Below are 10688 nucleotides of genomic sequence, written 5' to 3' on the forward strand. Positions count from 1 at the left end.
ACGACATTTTTTAAATCAAAGTGCCTCAACGTTGCGATGTAAACAAGAAATATTTATCTGCATAATCTACTTTCTAAATATAATTTTTTTAATTTATCTATAATAATTGTGAAAACCCACGATTAATTTGGGAAATTGGGCAGTATGTGTCCAGTCCGCACGGGTAGGTACCACCACCCTGCCTATTTTTGCAGTGAAACCAAGGTGGATGGTGCATTTACGTTGTAGATGTCTATGGACTCCAGTAACCACAAGACCAGGTGGGCTGTGAGCTCGTCCACCCATCTAAGCAATAAAAAAAATCAATATTAGTAGGTTTATTTATTTATTTTTTAGTTCTGAAGCTGATTGTCTCGTGAGTATTAGGAATTGCAATATTTTGTTTTTATATATGCTTCCACTTGTTCCTTAATTTTGTGGTCGTGCTCATCGTTAGTTACGTGTCACGGTACTGTAACACAGAATTCTCTGTGTTTCGCCTATTGCGGGATAGCCCTAAGTATTTTCCTTCATCAGCTCGTAGGATTTCAGTTCTACTATGTGACTGGTAGACTGAAAGATGAGCGTTGAAGACTTTTTTCTCTACCTAATCGCTGGTAGCCCTAAGGGTCTATTCCAGCTAATCACCGACTGGTAGGTGAGGTCATTCAATCTGAGAGTTTGCTAGCACTGGCCCTAGCAATAGTAGTGTTTCGCAGAATCTACCACCGGATCGGAATTGTAAACCACTGAAAAGACCCGGTGAGAAACCCAGTGAGTTGTGTCTATGAGCTAGTTCGCACGTCGAACTCTGACGGGAACGCGAGGAGCGAAGTTGTGTGAATTGTTCTATTTTGTTAATTTATAATAGCGGTGCTTTATTAACTGTTTAGTATCTGTGTAAGTGCACATTGTGGGAAAATAAAACAAAGCCACTGGACGTAGCTTCTCGAGTTCTTTCAAAACGTTCACTGAGAAAGTTTAAGTAAATAAACACCATTTACTGAGACCCGCATTATCAAGTTTCATTTAATTTCATCTCAAATGATTAAAATTTCAAATTAATCAACATTATTTCAATGCGGTCCATTAAATTTGTCATAAAACGAAATATGCATAATATTAGGAGACCTTCGTCTTTTCAGTTGGATAAATGGAGCTACTACTACTATTGACAGTTGACATTTGAGTCAGATAAACACGTAGGAGACTATCACATCTAACACAACTACATAAAAGCAAATTATATACTTACTGTAAACCATGTATGTTTTCAATGTGTCCAGATTATTAAATTAGTGTTTTTTTTTCATATCCTATTACAAATTGACAAAAACAAACAATATTTTATAGTAAATAGGCGGCAAGTAGATCCAAAATTAAATAAACGTCTAACGAAGGACGTAATTAACCAAGACCTGATTATCATCATCACTCTTGTGTCTTGCTGCTAATCAAAACGGCGGGCCGAACGAATATGAGGCGAGCCCGCGAAGGCTACCACTATCAGCCAGTGCCCAGAGTAGCTACGGAAGATACTATCGAAAATGAAAATGAACGAATGGCTGAAGAACTCAGTGGCAAGATATCTTCACTTAAATACATTTCCATTGAGTTAGGCAATGAAGTAAGGGACCAAGAAAAACTTTTGCGTGGATTAGATGATGATGTTGACAGAAGCTCAGGTTTCCTTGGAAAAACCATGGGAAGAGTTTTAAGGCTTGGCAAAGGGAACCACAACTATTATATTTTCTATCTATTCCTCTTCTCCATTTTTGTGTTCTTTTTGTTGTATATTATTTTAAAATTTAGATGATTTTCATTACCCATCCATCACTCCTGTGTATTATAAGTGTTTCGAAATAAATTTTGTATATGTTGAAATGTAAATAAAACATATGTATAAATTAAATGTTTATTTTATTTCACTTATTCCACAACTTTTACAATATGTTTCAATGATAAGTACTAGCTTGCACAGGTAGGTGTCAACATTTAATTTTTTCCTTCACTAAGTAACCATATGTTGTTTGAAGGACAGCCATAATAAAATACAATTGAGCCTTTAACCTTAGCTCTAAAGATAGTCAGCGGTATTTAAGTTTTGATTGTTATCTATAGGCTTAGGTATCCACTTAACTCACTCACCTACTTATGCAACAAATAAGTATAATACTTAAAATGATGCTCATATGTGATCATTAGTAAGTATTCCCTATAATAATTATGCTAACTAGTTTTTAAACTTCAATCAAAAGTATAATTCTTTTAAGATTTTACAAAAATCATCGCCTACAACTTCTTTACTTACAGCAACAAATAAATTACATGGCTTTCCGAGTGAAACAGAACAGATCCGTACACTGTCCATCAACAGAGCAATAATCCCATAAATGTTTTGTTGGTTGTTTCTACTGAAGAACTTGCTTAAGTCATCTAAAATAATTGTTGAGGGCACATTCTGCCAATCTGGTAGTGTTGAAACACTGTCTATAAGTGCTTCAATAGTTTCTACATAAAGAAAACTAATCATTTTCATGAAATGTCTATTCACTGAATTTAAATCTTGTGATAATGTGGGTAGCTGACTTAATTCTTCATGGAGAATATAAAGAACTCTTCCGTTTTCTGCACTGGATAAAGCTTCTTTAAAAAGATTTATTCTGTTTAAACTTGTTTCTTCAAAGTAGAATTGTATTTTGTTACCTTCCATAGCAAATACATTCAATTTCTGAAGTAGCTAATATAAACATCAAAATGCGCTATCTAAAAATTTGGCAAAAATAACAAGAAATAAGCAAGTAAAAAGTATTTTCATTTATGTTTATTTATAAATTTTAGTGCCTATTTCAAATACTTAGGTCATCTTTTCTCACTAAGTAATATGTATTATGTATCTCACATCTCTTTCTATTTAGTTCACACATTAATTTATTAGTTTTTTTTTGGTTCTGGCACGTTTTGTGTATTAGCCAGTGTCAAATAATAATATTTTTATAATTCGCCGTTTTAATTATTTACAGTTTATGAATAATAAAAAACGAAGGAAACTGTCCGTGTTAACCATTATTAATATTAGTGTAAGTTTGAATGAAATTAGCAGCGTGGTACGGTATAGATAATTGATGTTGAGAAAGTAATTTGATTAATGTAGTAATTAACTCTGCACATGATAATATGAAGTGAAATGTAATGAAGTTGATTAATATTATTAAACATGGCATAAAATGAAATGAAATGAGATGAGACGAACGAGATGATATGGATGAAATATAATCTCAGTAAAATGATGGTTATTTACTAAGACTGTCTCAGTGGACTTTTTGGGGGATCCCGAGAAGTTACGTCCAGCGGCTTTGTTTCATTTTCCCACATTTGTGCACTTTCACAGATATTAAACAGTTAATAAACCACCGTTATTACACATTTAAAGCTGGCGAAACACTAAATAGACAAAATAAAAACAAATCACACAACTTCACTCCTCGCGTTCCCGCCAAAAAAGTCACTGAGCCGTTAGTATTACACCGGTCACTCACATGCGCACGAATACGCAAACCCGCAGGTGTAGGACGACATTTGCGAATGATTATGCAAAGTTTTCGCTGCATTCGTGATTTTCCAAGCTGTGTCGGTTTTTTAACAGACATCAAAGCGCGCGAACCCGTTTGCGCTTCCTCCTACACTTGTTTACGAATGTCTTACGAATTTCTCCTCCTTTTTAATTCGTCAATAGAACATTGAAGAGAAAAAGAGTTTTTAATTCTTTCCCAGACATCATTAACAGCCATGCTGTTTTTATGGGATTTCTTTTGATGAAGATACGCTACACAGTAGACGTCACGAACTATGAAAATGGCGATACGTCCGTTACCTTTGCAATTGTCGGCGCAACTGGGCAAGCGAATGTGTGGGAGACTACGCGAAGGTTAGAGGTTCGCGCGCTTTGATGTCTGTTAAAAAACCGACACAACTTGGAAAACCACGAATGCAGCGAAAACTTTGCATAGTCATTTGCAAATGTCGTCCTACACTTGCGGGTTTGCGTATTCGTGCGCATGTGAGTGACCGGTGTAACAGCACAGATTATAGAATTACTACTTACACTATCGGCACGCTATGATGGTCGTTTTGACATATTACAATAGTGATGTGAAATGACAATTTATTCCCGAAAAAAATATAATGAAATCTATAAGTTTTTATTGCAAGTAGTACCTGATTAAAAAGGTTTAATAAAACAAAAATATAAATGCTTACTTAATATATTTGAACGATCTGAATATTGGAATTAAAATGAATATACATACTTTATATGGTTAGGTGTCACGAAAGGCTAAATTTAATCAGATTCGTTCCTACTACTATTTACATTGTCATCACTTGGATTAATTAGAAGTTCGTTTTCTACAATATTATTCATAATCTTCCCTTATTAATTTAACAGTTCTATTCACAACCTTTTCCCAGTCTCCTTTAGTCACATGCTTACAAGCTTCGTCTAATATTTTTAGCATTTTTGTTGGGGTCAATAGGGATTTTGTATTGCGTCTTGCAGCATATCCCTTAATTTGAGCCCACACCAACTCAATTGCATTATATTCACAATGGTTAGGTGGTAACCATATAACTCTGTGCCCATGTTCTAACGCTATTTCGTCAATGACGTATCGTATCTTGGTTGGTTTGCTTTCTTTTAAAAGACGTACTAAGTAATTCGCTTTTAACATATCTACGTTTGCATCTGCGCCATTTTTATGAAGCCATGCGATGATGTCAGCTTTCTTTTGGGATTGGGCAGGTGGCTTGTCAATTTACATCGAGTGATATGGGACGTTATCCATTATTATAATAGATGGTACAGGGAGGCTACACAAAATTGAAATAAATCATTCAGTACACTTTCCCCGTTCATTTCTTCATGATAGTCTCCAGTGGTTTTTGACGCAAACGCCATGAGAGAACCTCCGACAAACCCGTTGATGGTTCCGGCGTGACAAATTATAAGTCGCGATCCTTTCCCAACAGGAACTGTGGACGTAGATTTTGCATAGATATCGGTCCAAAAACGACTTACAGTATGGTTAGCATTAAGCCATGTTTCATACAAAAACACACAATTTTGCACATTTTCAATTTCTTTCACTTGCCGTAAAAAAGTATATCTTGCCATCACGATATCAAATCTCTCCATCAAGATTTTGCGTTTGTTACATTATCTGTATCGAAATCCAACGGTCTTTAAAATCTTCATTAAAGAACTTCCCCATCAGCTTCCCTCAGTGATTGCACTAACTTTTTTTTTGTTGGGTACTCCTTTCGTAAATAGTAGCCGTACACATATCTTAGAATGGCATCGGCATCAAAGCTAACGATGCCTACGACTGGTTTTGCTCGTTTTCTCTCTTTTGTTGTATGAAGTTTATTTTCTTCTGTTCCAGTCTCGCCAAATTTTTCTTTAGTTATTCGTCTAATAGTTCGTGGTCCAATATTAAGTGCATCAGCTACACGTTCAACCACTGACGTTTTAGGTTTTTTTTATTTTTTTTATTGCCTTTGTAGGCAGACGAGCATACGGCCCACCTGATAGTAAGTGGTCACCGTCGCTCATGGACGTCAGCAAATTGGCCCTCAATTTTAAGATTCACGATCGAAATAGTTACGAAGGCGTGTAACGAACTCACGCGTCTGAGTGTTTAGAATAGTTCTCTGCGTACGTACTTTAGTAAAGACGATCAATTTGTTCTAATGTGGGGTCCTCTCATAATAACATAAAAATATACCTACTGTTTGTACTGTTGTCACAACGTAAAAGACGCGATAATCCTTTTTTACTTAGTTTCTAATAGTCCCGTTTTAGTATTGCATTGATAATTTTTTTTTGTTGTAATCTCCTTGTACCTTTTCTTTTTCGGGCCGGAGCCGAACCTCCTACGAGGTCCCCGCGCCTAGGGAGCGTACGGGGTATGTGGGACTTGACTACTTGACGATCTGCAAGGTGTTGAGAGCAGACCGAAGGCCCAAGGATTAATCTCCTTGTACCTACTTTATATGTTTTTTTTTTATGACAGATAGCGTTAGCGAGTACTGTATTGTATAAAGCACAAGTTGCAAAAATGTCCACCTGTAAACAGCAAGTTATTCTTGAAAGATTCATTGAAATAGGGCTAGGAAGTGGAAATGATATGAATATAGCAGTTTAAACAGAACGAAGTGTAGCAGTTACAGGCGTTGTTTTTAAATCGTTCCACTTGCTACTATGGTGCCACCTTAATTGACTCCCTTTCAGCGGACGCTTTTTAATACACTGAAATGATGCTCCTCCCTTCTACTGTCCATAATTTTCTACCTGTGTTGATATCGATACTTTAAGGCTTTGTCAAACAGAACGCGTAATTAGCGCGCGTCATAGCGCGGCGTTAGTTTACGCGCGCTAAGTACGCGTTCTGTTTGACGAAGCCTTTAGCGATGTCTCATTTATGATGACCTAGGATTTGCGGAATATTCTTTTTTAGCATAACCTAACTATATGTTAAAAAAACTATAATTTCGAACAATGATTTACTTGTATGATTTGTTCCTTAATTTATAGGTTTTATATTTTTCAATATTGTTTTCGGAGATTCTCCGATTTTTGCTACATACTTCTCGTAGCTGTTGCCTTCTAACATTTAATTTAAAGCGTATAAGTGATTCGCATCAATAGCCGTCTAGCAGAGCCTCTAAAATTTTTTCACAATTTATTGACATTCAAACTTATTTTGAACAGCAAAGAGACTAGGTGTCTTGAGACACGTCTTTGTAGGCAACTTGAAGTTTCTATTACTCATATCATCACTAGCAGATCCCAGCTTTCTTGGGTGCGCTATTCAAAGAATGTTACTATTTTTGGTTTATGTATATATTAGTCAAAGCGAGCTTAAACATTTATGATACTCAACACACTATGGGTCAAACTTAATTCTTTGTATCGCACAGAAAAAATGCCTTAAGTTTAGTTGACACAATAAAAATATAAAATACGAAATAATTTTCTGTCCACGTAGTTTTTATTAACATTGGCCCGTTAAAACAATACACAAAGCGAGAATATGGTCATTTCATAAGTTCATAGGGCCCCTCGTCGGTTCCTAATTCGATGTTGAGGGATCCCGCAAACCCCACGGAGCTGTAGCTGGACTTGCAAAGTGCAAAACAATAAAATTAGTGCGGCTTTTAATAGTAATCATTTATAATCCTCTCGAAGTCTAGTCAAATATTAAAAGCCATTATAGTATTATTCTTTTTTTATGGAATTTACAAACAGTATCTATCACATATCTCTTCGAATATTTCCATAACAGTTTTTCTGTAGTTTAAATTGTGTTCCATGTTCTTTTTGATGAATTTTCCCTTGTCAATAGTAAGAATTTTTTTAAATTGATTTGGGTCACTGAACGTTTTTGTCGTAAATTCGTCATCTAACCATATTTGGGGAATTATACAAGCGGAAACGATTAACCCGAATTTCCTTTGTTCTTGGGCCGATAAAAATAGTTCCTCTTTTGTGAAACTATTAATAATATTCAAATTGGATATTTCTAAGCATAGCTGTAATTCAGTATAGTAATAATTGAGAAAAGTACTTAAATTTGCTTCTCTATACTTTTTGTCCAGATTGCAACACAATAAAAGCATAACATCACTAGCAGGCGGCTGGTAGCGTATGGCCTGAAAATCTACAAATAAACAGTCTGTTGGATTACCAGTTCTGTCTTCGTAAAGAAACATTATATTATTGTTCCATAAATCACGGTGGCACAAAACATTCCTATAAACTGAAGAGCACGAGCTTAGATTTAAGGCTGACAGCCAAACCTGACTCCAACGCGCATCAATTAGCTCCAACTCTTCTTTATTATACTTAGAATATGAATGGACAGTTTCAAGCGCTCCATTCATGCATTGTTGAAACCAAACATTCGACTCTCGGTAGCCAGCTTCATCAAAAAATTGATTAAAATCCTCATTCATTGAATAATTGCGCTGCAGTTCAATGCTTCTTCGCTCTTCAAAAATTATTGAAGACGCATGAAATCTCGCTAAAGTATTCAGGGATTGTAAAGTGTGATCTAAATCAAATTTATCGAATTTATTCTTAACTTTATAGCCAAGAGCGTTTAAGTCTTCAAATACCATTGCATCGTCTAAAGTAGCAATTAGCCTACTGCTAAACGGCTTGAGACCTGCAACAATAATTATTACGTCACAATTTACTTAAGGCCCATATCCGAGAGATTATACATTTTGAACTAATCTTACCGGCAACCATCATATTTTTCCGGATGAGAGAATAGAAGGATAATTCTTTATCGAAGAGTTTCATTTCCTTTATCATATTCGCTTTTGCCGGGTTGCATCTCGATATAGCTTTGATGAAAAAGGAAAGCACTCTTTCATCAGTCAAGTGACATTTCAATTTCCAGTAGTCAGCTATATACCCTAGCATTTGATCACTTGCTTTATAAATAGAATAGTTACTTATAGCACAGTCGTTTTCTAGATCCAGATAGTTTGATACAATAGATTTGACGTCCGCATCTGATACACAAATGCCGTTATCGCAGATTGGCTTTGACTGAGAATCCATAACTGAAGAACAATGTATGTTCCTTAACGAATACAAAATTATTAATTGCAGATAATTAGACACGCACCTCAAATTATAGTCACCGCTCTATGGCACAATATTAACATTAACTAAGATTATAAGAGTAAATAAGATATATTAAACCTAAAACAAATAAAAAATTATTTACATGTAGGAAACCATGAATCTCAAATTTCGATATATTCGCAGTTTATGATAAAAGTCAAGTCTTTAAATCATCTCTGCTCAGTAATATATGATTTTGTTAATGTTTATCGGGTCTATGTTGGCTGCTTTCATGTGGATATATGTATCTTTCAATAATTTCATCGAATAATTCTAGTACCCTTTTTCGATAAGATGCATCTTCTTTGGCGATTTCAATAAAGTATTCACCACGAGAAACGACATTCGCTTTTTTACAATTTTCAGGGTCATAGAATATTTGTTTTCTCTTCTCTTCGGTCATCGATACTATTGGAACTATTAACGCAGCTTGGGTAATTCCAAACATAATGCTATCATTGTACGCCTTTATCAAGGTATCTTTGTCCATGATTTCATTGATTTGAATATCTTTTATGAGTAATTCTTCCGATATCGTGTCATAATAAAGATCGATGAGTTCGTCTGTATAATTGTATCTGTCACTTCTGGTCGTGTTAAAGAATATGAGAGATGACAAGTCCAGCATCGGAGAACAATACAAGACTGTTTGAAAGTCAACTAAAACAGCATGATAAGAATCTTCACATTTTTTTAACAGTATATTGTTCGTCCACAGATCACGATGTGCCACTACGTTCCTGTATTCAGAGCTGGGTTTCATTAGAGCTAATGCTCCATCATATAGCATTGGTATGATGAAATCTAAATGTCGAGAAAAATTTGATTCGGCTTTAAACCTTGAAAACACTTTTAAGAAATCAATAACACCGTTTCTGCCAGTATTCCGCCAGGCCATTCCTTGTTCAGGTTCTTGGAGGTATTCGCTATAGTCTTCCCAAATTCTGTAGGGTCTTCCGAGTTCTTTAGATTTATTTTCCTCGTAAATATATGATTCAGCGTGGAATCTAGCTAAACTTTTAACAGCGGCTCTTAACATTTCTAATGGCATGGTCTCCTTGTGGTCTGGCATGGAATATCCAATTGTTGTGATATTTTCAAAAACGAATATATCCTCTTTTATGAAGAGTAGCTTAGGGCGCCACTTACGGGAAGCTAAAATAATGATAACAAATTATACAACGCTTCTTATAAATTTACATATAGGTAATAATTCGAGGCTAGGCATTTTGGAAGGGATTTCATATTACCTTCAATGCTCCGAAAATCTTTGAATAATTTACTGAGCATAACATACTCTTTTTTGAAGAAGTTCAGTTCTTTTAAATACTGAGCTTTCCACTTGTCCAGCCTCGGCATGCATTTTATAAACAAGTTTAAATTAGTCCGGATCCCTTTTGATTCGACTTGAATAACAAGTTTAAGATGATCTCCAAGGTATCCGATGACTTTATTAGGAAACTCTTCAATGCACCAACTTATGACGTTATTAAATCCACATATTTTTGCTATTGACAATATTTCTTCTTTATTCAGTAATTCCATTGTTAAAATTATTATCACAACAAATATTTCAGAATTACTATCTTGACAACTTTATGGAAATATATAAAATAACGTTGCTTCGAGCTACTTCATTACATTATCTTAAAGTAATTTTGATTGTTTGATGTTTGTTTTGATGCAAAATTAGAATAGGTAAGGTATGTATGTAATAACGAAATAATTTTTTTTAAGCGGATAACAAATTGTTTGGTGTCAAAAGTTTGATTGGTATGAGTCGTCTATTGATATTGGCGATTTAAGTGGTTCGTGAAATAATTCTGTTAAAACACATACAAAGAAATATATGTGACAACATACCGTGACATATCATAAACGTTATAAAAATAATAGGTATATCTTGAAATTTAATATTAGACATCGTCCACAGTTTATTAAACCGAAGGATAGCACGAAAGCCACTAGTTATTTGGAAATTATTAGTAGCAGACTAAGGATATCAGTAATAAAG

General features: G+C 34.9%; 3 protein-coding genes across 4 annotated transcripts; 1 reads left to right on the forward strand and 2 right to left on the reverse strand.

The window, feature by feature from the left end:
• Positions 1 to 1173: 1173 nt before the first annotated feature.
• Positions 1174 to 1888, forward strand: LOC732930 (BET1-like protein; the record flags this gene model as incomplete). The annotated part of the gene is given in 1 exon segment (NM_001046930.1): positions 1174 to 1888. A coding segment is annotated over 1 exon segment (339 nt). The 3' UTR covers positions 1796 to 1888.
• LOC101745199 (uncharacterized) lies at positions 1883 to 8608 on the reverse strand. The gene is made up of 2 exons (XM_021351901.3): positions 8281 to 8608; positions 1883 to 8204 (listed from the first exon to the last, which is right to left on the reverse strand). The coding sequence occupies exons 1-2, from the start codon at positions 8606 to 8608 to the stop codon at positions 7276 to 7278; spliced, it is 1257 nt and encodes a 418-aa protein (XP_021207576.1). The 3' UTR covers positions 1883 to 7275.
• LOC101745349 (uncharacterized) lies at positions 7007 to 10612 on the reverse strand. Of its 2 annotated transcripts, XM_062669727.1 has the most exons (3): positions 9925 to 10612; positions 8955 to 9829; positions 8344 to 8752 (listed from the first exon to the last, which is right to left on the reverse strand). In XM_062669727.1, the coding sequence occupies exons 1-3, from the start codon at positions 10217 to 10219 to the stop codon at positions 8747 to 8749; spliced, it is 1176 nt and encodes a 391-aa protein (XP_062525711.1). In that variant the 5' UTR covers positions 10220 to 10612; the 3' UTR covers positions 8344 to 8746. The 2 variants fall into 2 exon arrangements, with proteins under 2 accessions (XP_012550979.2, XP_062525711.1); XM_012695525.4 differs by having other exon boundaries at positions 7007 to 9829.
• Between the last annotated feature and the right edge of the window lie 76 nt (positions 10613 to 10688).

Source organism: Bombyx mori, chromosome 8, assembly GCF_030269925.1.
Source record: "Bombyx mori chromosome 8, ASM3026992v2".
NCBI classification, from domain to species: Eukaryota; Metazoa; Arthropoda; class Insecta; order Lepidoptera; family Bombycidae; genus Bombyx; species Bombyx mori.

Excerpts from the sequence above, each read along its gene's own strand:
- LOC101745199 (XM_021351901.3), bottom strand. The coding sequence starts at position 8,608 with ATGGATTCTCAGTCAAAGCCAATCTGCGATAACGGCATTTGTGTATCA. Across the intron at positions 8,205-8,280 it reads GAAAAATATGATGGTTGCCG|GTCTCAAGCCGTTTAGCAGT; the intron begins GTAAGATTAGTT and ends TTATTGTTGCAG.
- LOC101745349 (XM_012695525.4), bottom strand. The coding sequence starts at position 10,219 with ATGGAATTACTGAATAAAGAAGAAATATTGTCAATAGCAAAAATATGT. Across the intron at positions 9,830-9,924 it reads AGATTTTCGGAGCATTGAAG|CTTCCCGTAAGTGGCGCCCT; the intron begins GTAATATGAAAT and ends TCATTATTTTAG.